This window comes from Pezoporus occidentalis, unplaced genomic scaffold (assembly GCF_034315485.1).
Source record: "Pezoporus occidentalis ecotype Australia unplaced genomic scaffold, CSIRO_AGI_Poc_V1 ctg16, whole genome shotgun sequence".
NCBI classification, from domain to species: Eukaryota; Metazoa; Chordata; class Aves; order Psittaciformes; family Psittacidae; genus Pezoporus; species Pezoporus occidentalis.
In genome coordinates this window covers 8549182-8568133 of record NW_026913425.1, presented here as the reverse complement: position 1 = coordinate 8568133, position 18952 = coordinate 8549182, and the positions used below count along the sequence as shown (strand labels likewise).

General features: G+C 39.7%; 1 protein-coding gene across 7 annotated transcripts in view; it reads right to left on the bottom strand.

Annotated features, from left to right (window-relative positions):
- The window catches only part of UHRF2 (ubiquitin like with PHD and ring finger domains 2), a 125676-nt gene that overhangs the window by 96143 nt on the left and 10581 nt on the right, over nt 1-18952 (bottom strand). For all 7 annotated transcript variants that reach the window (XR_009963555.1, XR_009963556.1, XR_009963557.1 and 4 more), the window contains exons 2-3: nt 8563-8805; nt 4545-4807 (exon numbers count right to left, since the gene is read on the bottom strand). Coding sequence is in view for 4 of the 7 variants with exons in the window: in XM_062612505.1 (XP_062468489.1) it covers nt 4545-4807; nt 8563-8805 (506 nt within the window). In the remaining 3 variants the exon portion in view is untranslated. The remainder of the gene's footprint in view (nt 1-4544; nt 4808-8562; nt 8806-18952) is intronic.

Here is an 18952-nt window from a genome sequence, read left to right as displayed (position 1 = left end):
AAATCTTATTTAACTTATCTAACAGTTAATGATGCTTCTGATGACCCCTCTTGCTAAAGTTTCTGGTTCCCTAGAATAAATAACCACAAAGAGTGTACTTTGTGGTTATTTATTGTGTATTATCCATCATACAGATATTATCTCAAAGTTGAATTTGAACTTTTCTGTTGGCTGATTTAAAACCTGAAAGGGGTATCATCAGCCAAACAAAATGGCCCTGGAAAAAAATGGTACCCTTACTTGAGTATACTAAATCTATACTTGCATACAGGCGGGCATACTGACACTTCTCAGGCTGCAGAAGCATTCAGCCATCCTATAACTACCACTGAGAGCCTTCTTAAGTGGAAGGCCTTCATTACATGTAACTTCAACAAGAAAAGGAAGGAAAAGACAGCATTCGTTTGTAAGTCTATGTCTTTCCACTTCTTCAGGAAAGAGCTAACCATCGAGACAGAGTGAGAGAACTGTCTCCCTGAGAATAACTTGCCTGTATCCAGTGCTGTACAAGAAACAAATACAAAACACAGTAAGTCAAAGGGAAACACCAAACTTTCATATAACACAGCTCTGTAAGACATGTCCTTATGGTGCTATATTAAGCTACTGAAGTGTCCTGCTCCTGATTTAGAAGTTATGAAGTATGCTGTGATAGGGATTCTACGCACAATTATCTCCATTAACTTCAGGATCTAAGCATGTGTTGGATTCCTCATGAGTTCTTTCAAATAAGGACTCAGATTTCTTCTGTTAAAGGAAGGGTCACTTCTGTACTAAAAGTCAGTTGCTCAGAGCAGAAGAAATAAATGTATAATAGCACACTCTTGACTTCAATGTGACTTCAAATGTATAATAACACACTCTTGACTTCAATGGCTATTTGTGATACCAACAAATGCAAATGTGAAATGGAAGTAAGTGAATAAAGTGGCAGAAGTGGGGGAAGACAACAGTGATAGAAATAAGAACACAACTGTAAGCTCTGCTGCCTTCAAGGAAAAGGCTGCATTCAGTTTCTGAATGCAGAGGAGGGACTATCAGGCAAAAGACTGGATGCCAAGAGTCGGTAGTGACTGAAGGTCAGCACTGATAAAACTGATACACGGCCTCTTTCTCAGTGATGAAGAGAGAGCTCTTAAACAAGCACCACAAGGTTTTTAAATCTTTGTTTAAAGATTTAAAACTGGATTACTCCAGTTTAATCTTGAACTGACCAGTTCTGTTCCTGTGAATGGCACCAGGTTTTCTGCAGATCCATCTCTGCAGAAATGTGTGTCTCTATTGCAGCAATCATAGAATAGTTAGGGTTGGAAAGGACCTTAAGATCATCCAGTTCCAACCCCCCTGCCATAGGCAGGGATGCCTCACACTAGACCATGTCACCGAAGACTCCATCCAACCCAGCGTCGGACACTGCCAAGGATGGAGCATTCACCACTTCTTTGGGCAACCTGTTCCAATGCCTCTCCACACTCACAATAAAGAACTTCTTCCTCGTATCTAAGCTGACGCTCCCCTGTTTAAATTTAAACCCACTACCCCTTGCCCTATCGCTACAGTCCCCAATTTAGTTAAATGCTAGGCACACAGGCTCAGTGAATAGGGAGGGAGATGGAAACCACAACAGAAACAACTCAAATACCCTGTTTTCTACAAAATCAAGAAGGAATATGCAGTACCTTCTATTTGTAGCAGTCACAGCTGACAGTGAAGTTCTGTTTAGCTACAAGTAGTTACCTCTTTGAAATTACTGTAACAAAGCTCTTGCCCAGTGTTATGGTTTCAGCAGGGACAGATGCAATTTTCTTCCTAGTAGCTGCTCCAGTGCTGTGTTTTGGCTTTGCTCTAAGAACAATGCAACACACTGATGCTTTTAGTTGTTGCTAAGTGGCACTTGATCAAGGCTAAGTAGCCCTGATAAAGGACTTTTGCTCTGCCAGTAAAGAGGAGCACAATAAGACACAAGGGAGCAGAGACAAGACACCTGACTCAAACTAGAGTCCAAGCTATTTTATTTCCTGCAATATTTAATAAAATATTTACATTTCTATGTCCACCTTTGTAACTCTCATTTTAAGTAAAAAAGCTCGCAGTTGCAGATACAGAATCAGAACTCACAAGATTAGAGGAAAGCAGGTTTTACCAAACCCAAACCTGCAAAACAATGTGTTTAAGTTGCACACAGGACTTGTGATATGTAAATCTAGCAGCTCTACTCCCAAAACCAGCTTTCTCACTTAAGGGAAGGACAAGTCCTGCTTCAGCCTTTAAGAACAGCTGCTCTTAAGAGAACACAGTGACCTTGTTGAGAAAGAATTAATGACTGATGAGGCTCTTCACATGATGGGACTGTCAAATGTTTCCAGCTAGAAAACTAAAGCCAGATGAACATCAGATCTGTTGATACTGTTCTAACTACTTTCAAAGAATCAGATGCGGAACATACAAGCAAGACAGTACAGAGTGAGACTCCTCAAAGCACAGCCACAGGACCACAGGACCACAGAACCACTGGCTAGGGCAGTATTATTCCTTACTCAAACTGATGGACAGTGGATAAACACACAACTTCTGGACACATTTCTGACAGAAATTCTTAATTAGTTCTTCATGCTTAGAAAGAATTTTACCACCCCCTAAAAACTTCAAAGTAGAGAGAAGTGCGCTCCAGTATAAATTAGTAAGGCAATTAAGGCTAAAGGTAAACTTTCTGACAAGCAGAGTCTAAAAGAAAATTACTGAGGTGAAGCTTCACTTTCAGATAAAATTCCCAGCTGCACAGTTCCAAGATCGATGGTGTCACATAACTCGTAACTCAGTCCTGGATTTATGAATACAGTGTCAATACCCATGGGAGCTAAGGAAACAACAGTTTTAGGTCTTCGTCTGAGTCAAGATGTGGAGCTGGTATGTTTTGGAGCCAGGGGGGTGAGACAAGCCTACCCTAGAGGACTCTAGTGCAAGAACCAAGCCTATGATGATGGAAGACCTAGTCCTGAGATGGGGTTACACAGACCTCCAGCATCTCCTATATAAACATTGCTATTAGCATTACTGTTTCCAGCCACTATGGCTATATGCACACATACCTACCATATAAATATGCATGTCAGCAACATTACAAGAAAAAAGTGAAACCATTAAAGATTTGTAACATACATCAAAAATCCAATCACTGATAAATGCACAAATCTCACTTTCCAGAAAGCCTTACAATAGTTTCTCTTCCAGTACCTTAAACTGATCAGGTAAGTAACTGTGACTTCAATGACTACCTCACATCATCGCATTTCTGTACCTAATTTTGTTTGTTATAGAATATACAGCTCCTGTATCTTACATATAATCTTATAGTAAAAAGACTATCTCCACCTGTTGAAGGGGAACCACTAGGTCCTGAAATACACATAGAGGTCATTCTTCTTTTTTTCTTTAGCATGAATACGGCAAAGACAACTGACCTGTTGTGAAATTCTACTTCTGTACTTTTAACTTACCAAAACCAACGATACCCACCAAAAAAAAAAAAAGGAAAAAACTCACACCCCCGAAAAAAAAACATAATTTCATTTCAAAGTTATGAACGCTTTTTCTCAGAAATGTTTTCCCTTGACTAACTTACATATATCTGCACTGTTGTAAAATTAAGTAATCCTAAAGCCAGCATTTTGAAATCACACCACAGCAGACATGTAATTTCAGGATATTTTCATTTCACTATACCAGTTTCCAAGTCATTTTCATCCATTTCCAATTACCAAAAACTGCAGTTGCAGATACAGGATCAGAACTCACGAGTGCATAAAGTTGTATCTGCTAGTGAGAGCAACAAAAAAGTGCTCTATGCAAGTCAGATTCACAGTTACATAATAAAATAACTGAAGTTGAAATAGCTGCTCTAAAAATCTATTTTTGAAATCTGCATTTAGTTAATACTGCATATACTTTGCATCCTTCTATCTTAATCTTACACTGCACAAACTAAAATATTTTTACTAATCTCAGTACCAAAATTAAGAATCCTCAAAGTTTTATTAATTTTGAAGCTTAAGTTAGTGCTGGAACAGATGTTATTTAAAAAAAAACCTACCCACATATTGCAGGCCCTGGAATTTGTTTTTTACTACAGAAACAAACAAACAGAAAAAAACACAGCCCACCCTTAATGCTTTCTCTCTTTAAACGTAATTTCATGCTGTCAGTCACAAAGTTACCTATAACAAACCTTACTATACATGCAAACCTCCAATTTCCTCCACAACTGTTTTACTTTGAACAGAATAGATCCAAATACATTAAGAAAATTTGCTCTCATGAGAGCTGTCCTCCAGCTCCAGTGAAAGAAAGTGAATTTACACAGGGAATGGTTAAAAAAATAATAATAAAATCCACAGTAAAGATTCGGTTCTATAGTTTCTTTTCCTTACGTAAGAGGGATGGATTGTAAGTTTCATAAAGGCAAAGAAATTAAAACTTGGCATGAAAAATACCATCACTCCCAATAAATTCAACAATGTTCTCAAAATACTACCAGAAGCACTTACTCATCATACTTGATATGATAAATAGCTTCTTCACCAGCATCCATACATTCTGAATAAGATGTGGATGGTGTACTGTCCAAATTATTTGCATTTTCTCTAGAATGATCTTGACTTAAGTTTCCATTAGTCCTTTTGTAAGTGTTACCACTCTTTCCTTGAGCTTTACCATTCTTATGTCCCTTTGTTGCTCTGGTAACATTTTCTATATGAGCTTCAAACCAGGCTCCAATGCTGACATCACGGGCATCCACTAATTCATTTATCTAAAAAGGAAAATTCAATAATGAATATATGCTTATTTTATTTTTTTCTTAATCAGGATTACATAAGACAACTTATGCTACTGCTTAACTTTGTTGCCAGTAAACAATCAACTCCAGTAACTAGTTGAGCTTGATCAAGTTCAACTAACACGCAGTCATGAATATGCTGCACTTCCACTATTTTATTATTTCTTCCCTTATTAAAATCTAGTACGGACACAATCTGCATGTAATTTTGAAAAGCAAGGCTAGGTTTCTTCTATTATTTTTTTTTTTACTTTTCCTCCAAGCCTCAAAGTTTGCCTCATCTCTCTCATTATCCTTTCCTTTTGATTCACCAATTACTCTTTATAGCCAAAATAAACATACACAGCATTAAAATATTAGCTCTCAGACAAGGAGTTTAAAGACTTTCCTGAACCTCCAACTTGGAATTACTATTTAACCTTCTATCTTTCTGGCCTGCAAGATTTTAACCATTCAAGACTTGCAGAGAAGGCGAGGAAACAACTCTAACAGGGTTGCTATCACAGTCAGCCAAAAGCTTAGGATTTAAGAAATCTTAAGAACTGGAACTACCTCCCAGAATTTCTTCCTTCTCTACTAACAATAATGGTATTAAGCAACCAACCACTTTACTATTCTAAATCATGTTTCCTTTTCTCAAGTCTTCAGCTAATTAAGCAGATGTTCCTGTAATAATAGAGAAAAAAAAGTAAGTTTTAAAGAACACTTCATCAACAGTACACCAAGTATAAAAATATTATTACAACAGAACTACTCCACAGCCATACCATAGAAAACATCTACCATAAACAGTACAAAATACATATATTTACCTATGTATGTGGTTTAAGCTACAACCTTTGTCAAGTACCAGCACAGTGGCAGATACTTACTGTTACTAACCTCAAAGGCTAGTTTCTGTAACTGAACAATCTTACTCTATTTTCACAGGAGCAAGCCAAAAAAGCATGCTCAATACCTTTTAGTATTAAAGTAGTAGTTAGGTATCTGAAAGTGAAATTGACAGCAGTTTGAGCTAACAAGTTTATACCAACAAGCAGTATTTTATTCTTCACCTTCTTAAAGAATCCTCCAAAACAGAATCCTTTATTTTTCCTCCCATTTAAAATACAAACATATGTATTTTGTATTTTTACTCTTACAAACCTGCAGCGTTCAAAGTACAGCTTTTTACCAAGAGGAAAGCTACAGCCATATAATAAAACAAATCTGAGAAGGACACCCTCATATTAATTCTATCAATCTGTTTCAAATATAAACAGTGGATTCTAGCACTTCTAGAAGGAACCCTCATGAAGGCACCCTTTCACAGCTTTAACTGTTTGAATTGGTTGCTTCTTTACTTTGTATTATCAAAAAACAGAGTTGAGCAAGACACACACTACTAGGAATTCCCCCATCTGCTGCTAATTTTTGCTACCAGTCATGAAAGTGCCAGAGAAGCAGTGCTAGCCAAGTCAAAAATCATCATCAGATTCAGAAGAAAAAAAAAAAAGTTAAAAAAATTAAATAACATCAGCACAAACTCCCTTAATCACTGATCTCCAATGTATCCTTCCATAATCTGATGGGCACACTTATACGAGACCCACCCCTACAAAGAGTAAGAGCAAATAATTATTACCACAGACCACTGAGGAACATCATTCAACTATCTGATGTTACTGGCATCTGGTTTAAGAACTGGGTTATTAGTAGCTCTATGTGAACAGTATTAAACAAATACTAGCATTAATTACAGATTGAGTTTGTGTGTTTTTTATTCCAAGCTAGTTAGAGTTCTCAGTTAAAGTGTCTTTACTACAGCCAGAGATTTTTGGATGAGAAGGTATAAAGACTGTGTGAGCATCAGAAGGGGAAACATTCACATGCTTCTGGACAAGCTTTTGTTTTTCTACCATCATTACTGCACGCCCAACCACTGTTACTGCAACTCCTCTCTTGCAACCTGTTTTTTATTTCTCCTTTTGGCATTGACGATCTGCCCTGCTTAAGCAAGGCACTGTTCTTCATATATGCTGAGACCATCTTGGAATGGACCGAAGAAGCTCTTAAACCAGACACCACTAACGGAACAGGAGTTGAATATAATTCCACTCACTACTAGTCCTTCAGAGCCCATGTAAGTATCAGGTGTCAGGTACAAACAGAATATAAAACAAACTAAAGTATTCTGATTTACATAACATAAAATGACTACACAAAGGAACTCTGTTTAAATCACTATTTTAACCATCTGACAATAATTTAATTAACTATTATTCCCAGTATCAACTCTACCACATTTTTATTTTTTTTTTTTAACTACAGGTTCTATGCTGACTACCTTTCCTTTTAGTAGCTGAAATAGGAAACAGAAAGGGGGGCACATGGGCCTACATTATTCCTAACGTGGAGCAACAGGTACCTTGTAGAATCTAGCTCTAGATTCAGACCCAGTGAGGCACAGGACTTTACTAGACAGAAAAAAATTGTAGCAAACTATACTTTCCTATAACCAGACAATTCTTACTGTTTGACAAACAAGCAAATACAAAATAATTAAATATATCCATTTAAATATATTTTAAAGCATCAGAAATTAAAAACTGGGGAATTTTTCCCCACTAATAAACTGAGATGCAGAAAAAGGGAACACACAAGACTGTATCTACATATTCAAGATACTGATATTTTGACACCCTGATTCCTCAGAAAATGAATAAAATTCACTGCACAGAATGCTACAGGAACCTAAAGTAACTTACCAGTTGTCCTCAATACCTGAAACAGACAGCTTCCCATCAGGATGACAGATCTGAACAACAGCATTGCTCTAAGTGAAATTAACTTGTTTATGTACTTTAGCCTCAAGCTGCTTTTCCCCCTCTGCAATTTTGATCATTTTCCAGCAAAAGAATTATTGTTACAGGTATTTCTTAACTAAAAGGAGCACCCAAACACAAGGTAAAATGTTACCATTCTCTCTCTCTCCCTCTCTCTAAATATATGTATATACATCCTACTAAATATCTAACGAGCTAGCAATCTGGAAACTGTTCATCTTCTGTTTAAATTAAATTCCTGTTACTCTGATGTAATCCTAACATGACAATATCCATGCCCAGGGCAAGTGGGTTGGAATTAAGTGATCTTCAAGGTCCTTTCCAATCCAAACTATTCTATGAATATCAAGAACTTCAATGAGGTACAATCCTAAAAATCAATTACATAAATGATTCCTAAAAACTACGTCAAACAGAAATCATTACATCACATACAATTTAAAGAAATTGTGTATTTCCAGTTTATCTAGCTCTAATGCAGCACTGAAACAATTAGCGTATAAACAAATATTTGGCAAGCTTGAAAAAAGTGAGCAGGGGAAAAGCTATATTTTCCAGACTTTATATTAGCAGCTTCTTCTGTCCACAAACAGTGTTTCTATTACACAGGCAACTCAAATGTCTTGGAAAACATGTTTTGGAGAACACAATGTGTACCAGAGTTTATGAATGCTCCTGAAACTGCAACACCAGTGAGCCTGGCAGAGAAACATTTTCATGACACTGCAGGAGTTAACTTAAATGAAGTCAATCTGACTTACATATAAATTGGGAATTATGTCAAATCATGAAAGCAAGCAATGAGAATGCATACTTTTATATAATAAAACAATAAACATTTTTAACAATAAAACTAAACCCCAAGTGTGAGGCAACTTTCCAGATCCTAAAGTTGGTACGTACCTTGTATAATCCAATGCCGGGATCAATGAGAAATGAGCGAGATGATGTAGATGGCTGACTGGGTGACCCACTATTTGGTTTTTTGACTTTATTCTTGCAGTTGGAAGCAGCACAGGGATTGACATCTCCATCCTGATCTGTCACAGAAGCTGTGGCAGGAGCTTCAGATTCAGAACGTATCAAAAGCTGAACTATGTCATTTAGTCCAACATTGTAGTCAAACAAAGTGTGTCCATCTTCTAGCTGCCAAAAGAAAGTTATACTTGTAAAATTCTGCCCGGAGGGATAGAAAAAGTTTCCAAATCTCCCTTTATAAACACTAATTGTACAGACAAGAAGAGGAAAGCCATCTATTTCTGGCAAATGAAAACTCATGTCTTGAGTATATGCAAAACCAAACTTGCATCAGTTTCCTGCAGCCATGACTTCATCCACTGAAAATCACCCAAAGGCTTCAATTAGAAAAAAGTATCTATAGACTTCGGACCTCTTAATCATACATCAACATCCAAGGTAAGGCAAGGTAATGCACACAGTGTTTTTCTAATAAAAAAACAGGTAGGATCTATGTTGCCGCTTACATGACATACTCAGTAACTATAAATAGATGTGAGAATTTTTAAGTTAACAATCACTGTGTTGTACACATTTCGGTTACATAATTTCACAATTTGCTCTCTCAATCTTTTCTAGAAAGAAAGTCTTTTTTTTTTCTTTTTTTATGAAGGCCTTGTACTTCCTTAATTTTTGCATCTACATATAAATAAACAAACAAAACAAAACAAAGAAAACCCAAAATGAAAACCCCCACCAAACAAAAAACAACAAAAACCCACACCAAAAAAAAACAAAAAACACATATCATACACTTAAAATTCCATTTACTTTAAAAACTGTAAGATCTGAAAGTACTGTGCAAAGTACTAGAGGGAGCAACACCAAGAATATGTACTGGGCCTTCAAGTATATGAAAGGAAATCTGAATTGAAAGCACACAGTGACATTTTTATCCCAAATTTAGCCAGGTTCCCCGTTCCTCAGGCCTTTACCCCAAGATCAAAACAAGATTATTCTCTGAAAGTAAATCTTTTAGCTAGTCAATTTGAAAGCTATCAAAAAACTGAGGCAACATCCACTCTGCAGCACTCCCTCAAAACACTTTGTCCATCAGGCTCTGCTACATTCCAGATGCAATCAGATCCTGCAGAACACAAAGAACATAAATAGAAGCAAACTTTTTAATCGTATATAGCACACAGCTCCTAAACATTATTTTGGACACAGCTTTAAGATACCTGTTACTATCTTTATTTTACCTAATGATCTCACTTACCTACAATTAAGCTGAGAAACTCACACCAAATATAACAACATGCTGTGCTGCTAGGAAAGAAGAAACACAGGGAGTAGTGACCACTGCTGCTTTGCTCAGTTAAACACTTACAGACCTACAGCATCACTGAAGCAGAGATTTCATTTACTTAGAAGTATAATAAATTGCTCTAGGGATATCAAACTAGGATTTGTTTAGTTACATGTTATTTCACGTTGCAGTAGGAGAAAAACATGCATGACTAAAAAACTCCCACCCATTTCCAAACTACTTTTGCAACCAAAAATTACTTGATATTTTTCCAGAATAGGTGCTGTTTTCAACATCACTGTTCCAGCAACCTTTTCAAACAGATCTGTTCTCATAAGCTTATGGGTAGTATCAATACAACAACAAAAACTAGGGAGCCGGAAGGAACAGAAGAAATAAAGAAATTCTCCAGCTTCTCACTAATATACTTTTCTGGAACATGCTAATGACCTCAAGTTAGACAGAATGTACATTTCTTCCTTCATCCCCTCTGCTTAGCCAAAACAACCCTAAAGGGCAGAGGATGAATATGGACATAAACCGACAACTCAAGAAATGAATCAGCTCCTCTTTCATGAATTTAAGACCTGTGTTAAAAAAAAAAAAAAAAAATTTGCTCTATACAACAATATACCCACAACTATACCCACAGCAGGGATGTATAAAGCAGGAGTACACATAGTCTGTGTCAGTACAGTTGAAGCTGACCCAGCTGTCTGGTCTACAGCTGCAGAAAGTACTTTTGTTCAGCTGTTTTCAAACCAGTTCAACACACAGCAGATAAAACCATACTGAAGATTTTGATGCTATTAACAATTAAATGAACACAAGTCTTGAAATGGAAGTCTCCACCAATTGTTATTCTACAGGTGACTACCTACACTGCCTCATAGATTTAGGCTAGGGCTTCATACTGAGTATCAAGCTACTTCAGCAAGTTTAAGTTACCTTTTCCATCTGCTGTATGATACATTCCTATGCTTTTGACAACTCTCTTAACAAAGGGGACAGAAGGGTTTTTGCAGCCCTGTGACAATCCAGATCTGGAGGCTTTTCAGACCACAATCTCCTCATACCTTTGGTGTTAAGTTTATTAAAGAAGTTTTAAAACAGCTATTCTTAGATTCAAACTACAAATGAAGTCCAAAGACAAATAATCACCTTACAATAATACATGGGCTGGGGGTGGGGGGGTAGGGAAGAGGGGAGATCCACATTTCTGAAGCTGCTACTGCTTCTGAGCTCTGCTCCAGACCCACTTTGACGATTCAATTCCCCACCAAGTGATTTCTCTGCTACAAAACAGTTCTTTTAAATCAATCAATTAATCAATCAATCATCATTACACCTACAAAACACACCACTTCTGAAACAATGAATAAATTGGGTATTATTGGAGACAACTTCTGTTCCATTTTTATGTTCCAATTGGACAACTTGTAGCAGAGGTTCCTGGGGACAGTTTCTAGAATCTTCCAGAGGACTGATATGAGGAAATTGGTATGGTATGAGGAAATCTTCTGCAAGATAATGCAGTGGAGAGAAAGGGTAGCTCTTCTCCTGGTAGACTGAAGGTGTGTAGGCAACAGACAGTTGAGAGCAAAGAAATGCTGTCATTGCTCCTCTTCGTTAAGGACATGCTATGTGCAGGCTGATAGAAAAATACTTTGAGGTACTGCTGCTTAAAGCTAAAAGCTAATTCAGTGACAGCCTAAATCTGAACAGCCTGAATGATCTACCACCACAAGGTAATCAATGTTAACAACTAAAACATGTCCTATGCCTAGTTCTTGCGATCTATGTCAGTTGTGACTACAGCGTAAATTATATGTTTGATCCACAACTGAATCCTCCCTATTCACATGAAAAAGAGGCAATTAAAAAAAAATAATTAAAAAAACCCACACTTGAAAGTAATCTGTCCACCAATAGTTACATTTAACACATTCAGAAAGCAAGAAATAGCTAGTTTAAGCCTTGTGTGAGAAGAGGCCGTCTTGAATAATGCACATACTATGCACAGATCCTACACCATGCACAGACTACCTATTCCTGCATAGGAATCAAAAAGTCAGCTTTGATGAATATGAACTAATGGTCAGCAGAATAAACCGGTGACCACAAAGTTGTCTATTTTAAAGTATTAATTTATAAAGAATTAGCATTCTCTCCTCTGTCCAAGTGGTCATACAGTTTTTTCCTTTGTTTTAACAACCAGAATTCTTTGCAGAAATATTTTATGACTACAGACTATTCTGTAACTAGTGATGTCACACTTAAGTCTGAAAGCACAGTTACAGAGGAAAAATATTAATCTTAAGCACAGTTCAAACAAGGCAGGATGTAGTGTTTGGCAGTGTGACAGGAAAGAACATCTGTTTATAGCATGAGCAAAATATACATTCCCAGAATATTAGCAACCATATCAATTTAGACCAAGTCAATGACTTTGTAACACTGCCTGATTCTAGGAACAAAGCAGAGAAACACAAAATCTCAACTAGTAAAATCAAGTTCATATGCTATTTAACTTACAAGAACTAACGCATGTACCCACAAGAATACCTGGGCCCAGCATTAATGCATCGACAAGTGAAATTCTTGAAATAACAAAGCTGTAAAGCAATGAGTGCTTAAAGAACTCCATTCCACAAGAGAAGAAGAGAACTGTAAAATGTTGTTTCTTGAATTGCTGACACTATGGAATGTTAATATAACAATGGGATCTTCACCAGTAAGTCTATAACCTCACATACTAGAGTAACTAAACAGTAATGCACCACAACACTTTATAGTGTACCTGTCCCTCCAGACACAGCAATATCTCCTAATCAGTTCCAAGTTAGGCAGGTACTGGAATATGGCTTTTGAAAGTATATTATTAAAGCAGCATCAGATGCAGAAAATTCAGGACCTACCATTATGTCTGGATATTAACAAGCAGTAGGATAAAAAGTTTAATACCCTCCTTTGTACAGACAACTAGCATTTTAAATCCATTCTGGAATACGGTATTTCTTACCCAAAAATACAATGTAAAAAAAAAAAAATCCAAACACCAAAGAGAAGCTAAATATTCAACCCAGAGAAGTAGAATATTTCATCAAGGAGTCTGGCAACCTGTGAAAATACGTTCAGACCAATCCCCCAGCTTTATAGTATGCTTGCTCCTAACAATAGTTACCAATTTCAGTATGTATCTTAACAATAGTTACCAATTTCAGTATGTATACAATTTTATACCATTCTGCTACATAGAGATACTAATAAGATTCCCTGAGAATACATTTGCCTGGACAACGTATTTAAAGTAAAGAATGAAACATTACATGCTTACTTAATCGCTCACTAGGCATTTAAGGACACTTCTCATTCACAAGTTTATACATGCAAACCAAAAACAAAGTAATCAGGCAAGTATCAGATAATCAAGCTCTATCTCATTCAAGTCAGTTATGGTTTCTTAAATGGGTGATTAGAACACGTACTAAAGCAAAAATAACTGAATAGGCAATTTCATTTGTGAAATTTTGCCAGCCTTCTCATCCTACTGTCATTTAAAGAAAAAAAAAAAAGTATTTGTTTCCTTGGCAGTAGATTTCACTTTCAGTTTTTCTTCTTAATGACTGGCATGCTTCAAAAGCCTTTAAGACTTCATTAACATATTCTGAATGAAGTGACACTGAAGAGCAGCTAGATTTACTGTATCTAGCACTCTTTCACTATACTAATATCCATAAGTAGAGAAACAGAGTACATCTTTCAACTGTATTTTCACAGATCACATGCTATAGAGATTGTCTAATTTCAAAATACTTCTACAGAAGGCTGTTTAAATACTTAAAGGTTAAGACAACACAACACTTAACACTACTATACAACAGTAGCTGTAGCAATGCAATACTGGAATTGATACCTATCTACTAGAGTGCAGTATGATACTGCATTGGTTTGGAAAAAAATATGCCTGAGAAGTAATTCACCACCAATTACTATCACATTAACTTGTCTACAAGTCTCAGCCCAAGTACAGCTCATTATGGGTTATAAAGTGTGCGCAGAGACCTCATGAAAAAAAAAAGCACATAACCGTTCTTACTGTTTTTATCTGAAAGTGTGATCTAAGAAGGTAAGTTCCTGGATCACCTTAATCCAGCCTTTCTGCTTGACAATCAAGATCTTTAATCACTTACAGAAGTGTGCCTTTGAGCATCTTCTGAGGTTTTCTTTTCCAAGAACCAGAGCAGTACCCACATACAGCAATAAAGATGAAAAAAACTATAATGCTGAAGAGCTCTTTAATTAATGTAGTATGATGAAGAATTACATGACATCAATCTTTCACAGGGAAGTCTGCTGCCTCCCTGGGGCCAAAGTAAGGGACTTGACCAGAAAACTCACTCATCTGGTATGGCTTGGCAACTACTATCCCTCATTAGTCTTCCAGATGGACAACAAGGAAATCTCTTCAAGAAGCCTGAGCGGACTCAAGAAAGACTTCAGAGCCTTCAGGTGACTGGTTCAGGAGCCCAAACAGTTTTCTCTTATCTCCTGCCGGCTGCAATCAGTGACAATGCTCACATCAGAAAAATCTCACTAATTCCTTGCTCCGTGACTGGTGTTGGCATCAAAAGTTTGGCGTTCTGACCATGGGTCAGTGCATACAGCACCAGGCCTGCTGGCGGCAGATGAGGTACACTTGTCCCAAAGGGGGAAAAGGATTCTAGCCCAGGAGCTACCAGCGCTCATAGAGAGGGCTATAAGCTAGGTTTGAAACAGACACCCGGCTTGCTAGACATGAGCCATGGGGTAGCATGCCACTGTTGGGAGTCCTGATCCACAGGGCAACTTAGATGCATTTATGCCAATGCCTGCAGCATGGTCAGGAATCAGGAGAAGCTGGAAGTCATTGTGCAGTAGGAAAATGATGACACAGTCACCATCACAGAAACGTGGTGGAATGATTCACATGACTGGAGTGCTGCAATGGATGGTGACAGGGTCTTCAGGAGGGATGAGCAACGAAAAAGAGGTGGTGGGGTTGTGTTGTATGTCAGGGAGTGCATCAACTCCCTAGAACTCAATGTTGTGAGTGAGAAGGCTGAATGTTTGCCGGTAGAGATCGGGGGGAGGCCAACCAAGGTGATGTCCTGGTAGTAGTCTGTTACAGACCACTTAGGATGAAGCTACAGGTGAAGCGCTCTTCAAACAACTGGGACAAGTTTCAGGATCCCTTGCCCTTGTTCTCATAGGGTACTTCAGTCTACCAGATGTCTGCTGGAAGCACAACACAGCAGAGAAGAAACAATCCACGAGGTTCTTGGAGGTGTGGAAGCTACCTTCTTAACACAGCTGGTTAGTGAGCCAACTAGGGGAGATGCCTGGCTAGATTTGCTGACCACAGAGAAGGACTGGTGGGTGATGTGAGAGATGGTTGAAGGCCATCTTGGGCAAACCCATCACTAAATGACTGAATTCTCAATCCTTGGAGAAGTCCGGAAGAAGGTCAGCAAAACCCCCACGTTAGACTTCCGGAGGGCTGACTTTGGCCTGTTTAGGATGCTGGTTGGCAGAATTCCTTGGGAAACACTACTGAAGGACAAAGGGTCCAGGAAGGCTGGACACTCTTCAAAGATGAAATCCTTAAGGCACAGGAGCAGGCGGTCCCTATGGGCCAACAGTCAAACCAGCCTGGCTGAAGAGGGAGAGACTGCTGGAACTCAGAAGAAACAAGAGAATTTACCACCTGTGGAAGAAGGGACTGTCACAAGGGACTGTACAAGGATGTTGTTAGGTTATGTAAAGTTAGAAAGGTGAAGGCACAGATGAACTAAATATGGCCACTGACATAAAATAAAAAGTACTTGTACAAATATATTAGCAATAAAAGGAGGGCCAAGGAGAACCTCCATCTTCCACTGGATACTAGGGGAAACTTAGTGACAGAGGATGAGGAAAAGGCTGAGGTACTTAATGCTGCCTTTGCCTCAGTCTTTAATAGTCACACCAGACATCCTCAGGGTACTCAGTTCCCCAAGCTGGATGGCAGATGGGGAGCTGACTGAAGTCCCTATAATTCAGGAAGAAATGGTTAAAGACCTCCTGCTCCACTTAGATGTATACAAGTCTATGGGTCAGATGGGTTCCACCCAAGAATGCTGAAGCAGCAGGCAGAGGAGCTTGCTAAGCCACTCTCCATCATCTATCAGCAGTTCTGGTATAGTGGGCAGGTCCCAGAGGATGGGAGGTTGGCCAGCATGACACGTCTCTACAAAAAACGGCAGGAAGGAAGACCCTGGGAACTACAGGCCTGTCAGCCTGAGCTCAGTGCCGAGGAAGGTCATGGAGCAGATGATCCTGAGTGAGATCATAAAGTACATGTGGGAAAAGGGAGAGATAAGGCCCAGTCAGCACGGGGTCATAAAGGGCAGGTCCTGCTTGAACAACCTGATCTCCTTCTGTGATAAGGTGACTCACCTGGTTGATGAAGGAAAAGCTGTGGACATTGTGTATTTGGATTTAAGTAAAGCATTTACACTGCCTCCCATAGCGTTCTCCTGGAAAAACTGGCTGCTCATAGCCTGGATAGGTGTATTCTTCACTTAGTCAGGAAGTGGCTGGATGGCAGAGCACAAAGAGCGGTGGTAAATGGTATCACACCTAGTTGGTAACCAGTGATAACCAGCCCCTTCAGGGCTCACTGTTGTGGCCAGCATTAGTATCTTCATTTAATGATCTGGACGAAGGGATTGAGTGCACCCTCAATAAACTTGCAGATGACACCAAGTTGGGCGGGACTGTTGATCACCTAAAAGACAGGAAGGCACTGCAGAGGGATCTAGACAAGCTGGATCGATGGGCTGTAGCCAGTGGTATGAGGGCAAACAAGGCAAACTGCTGGGTCCTCCATTTGGGCCACAACAACCACATGAAACTCTCTAGGCTTAGGGAAGAATGGCTGGAAAGCTGCTCAGTGGAAAAGGACCTGATGGAGCTGACTGACAGCCACTGAACATGAGCCAGTTTGTGCTCAGGCAGCCAAGAAGCAAACAGCATCCTGGCCTGTATCAGAAACAGTGTGGCCAGCAGGGCCACAGCAGTAATCATCACCCTGTACTGGGCACTTCTGAGGCTGCACCCTGAATACTATGATGCCTCTACACAAACGCCTGTAGTATGGGGAATAAATAAGAGGAATTAGAGATGTGTGCACATCTACGGGGATATGATATAACTGGTATCACAGAAACATGGTGGGATGGCTCCTATGACTGGAGTGTTGGAATGGAAAGTTACAGCCTCTTTAGAAAAGACAGGCCCAGCAGATGGGGAGGGGGAGTTGCTATTTATGTCAGTGACAGGCTGGAGAGTATGGAACTCTGCCTGGGGAGAGGTGTGATCAGTTAACAGAGAGTTTGTGGGTCAGGGTTAAAGGGAGAACAGCTATGAGGGACATTAGTGTGGGGATCTGTTACAGACCGATTGATCAAGAGGACTCTGTGGATGAAGTGCTCTATAAACAGATAGGAAAAGCCTCATGCTCTCAGGCCCTTGCCCTCATGGGGGACTTCAACAATCCTGATTATCTGTTAGAGGAATGGTACAGCCCAGCATAAGCAATCCAGGAAGTTCCTCGATTGTGTGGAAAACAGCCGTCTCCTGCAAGTAATAAAGGAGCCGACAAGGAGAGGTGCCATGCTTGACCTCGTGCTCACCAACAGGGAAGGGCTGGCTGGAAATCTGACGCTCCAGGGCAGCCTTGACTGTAGCGATCATGAGATGGTCAAGTTTGAGATCCTCAGGACAGTGAGAAGAGCGTGCAGCAAGCTCACTGCCCTGGACTTCAAAAGAGCAGATTTTGGCCTCTTCAGGAACCTGCTCAGTAAGGTTCCATGGGATACAGCCCTAGAGGGCAGGGGGGCCCAAGACTCCTGGTTGGTATTCAAGGATCACCTGCTACAAGCTCAGGAGTGCTGCATCCCGACTAGAAGGAAGTGCGGCAGCAGGGCCAGGAGACCTCCTTGGATGGACAAGGAGCTGCTGAGGAAACTTTGAGGTTAAAAAAGAGGCTTACAAGAGGCAGAAGCAAAGACAGGCAGCCTGGGAAGAATACAGGGATGTTATCCAGGAAGCCAGGGACCAGACTAGGAAAGCTAAGACTCAGAATTAAACTTGGCTAGGGATATTAAGGATAACAGGAAGGGATTCTATAGGTACGTAGCAAATAAAAGACAAACTAGGGACAACCTGGGCTCTCTCCAGAAGCTATCAGGAGAACTGGCTAACCTGGAGGATCTTAATGACCTCTTTGCCTCAGTATTCACTGGCAAATGCTCTTGACCACACCACCCAAGTCTTGGAAGGCAGATACAGGGATTGTGACAATGAAGATCTTAGGCCCACTGTAGGAGAGGATCTGGTTCGAGACCATCTTAAGAATCTGAACGTGCACAAGTCCATGGGACCTGATGAAATCCATCGACGGGTCCTGAATGCAAATGAAGTTGCTAAGCCACTATCCATTCACATTCAAAAAACCACGGCAGTCAGGTAAAGTTCCTGATGGCTGGAAAAAGGGAAATATAACCCCCCATTGTCAAGAAGGGGAAAATGAATGACCCAGGGAATTACAGACCAGTCAACCTCACCTCTGTGCCTGGCAAAATCTTGGAGCAGATTCTCCTGGAAGGCATGCTAAGGCACATGAAAATCAACAAGGTGCTTGGTGACAGCCAGCATGGCTTCACTAAGGGGAAATCCTGCCTGACCAACTTGGTGGCCTTCTGTGATGGGGTTACGGTTGGGATAGAGCAGCTGACATCATCTACCTGGACTTGTGCAAAGCATTCGACACTGTCCCACATAACATCCTTGTCTCTAAATTAGAGATACATCAATTTGATGGACCACTCAGTGGATAAAGAACTGGCCGGATGGCAGCATGTAAACAGTTATGGTCAATGGCTCAATGTCCGGCTGGACACCAGTAACGAGTGGTGTCCCTCAGGGATCAGTGTTGGGACCGGT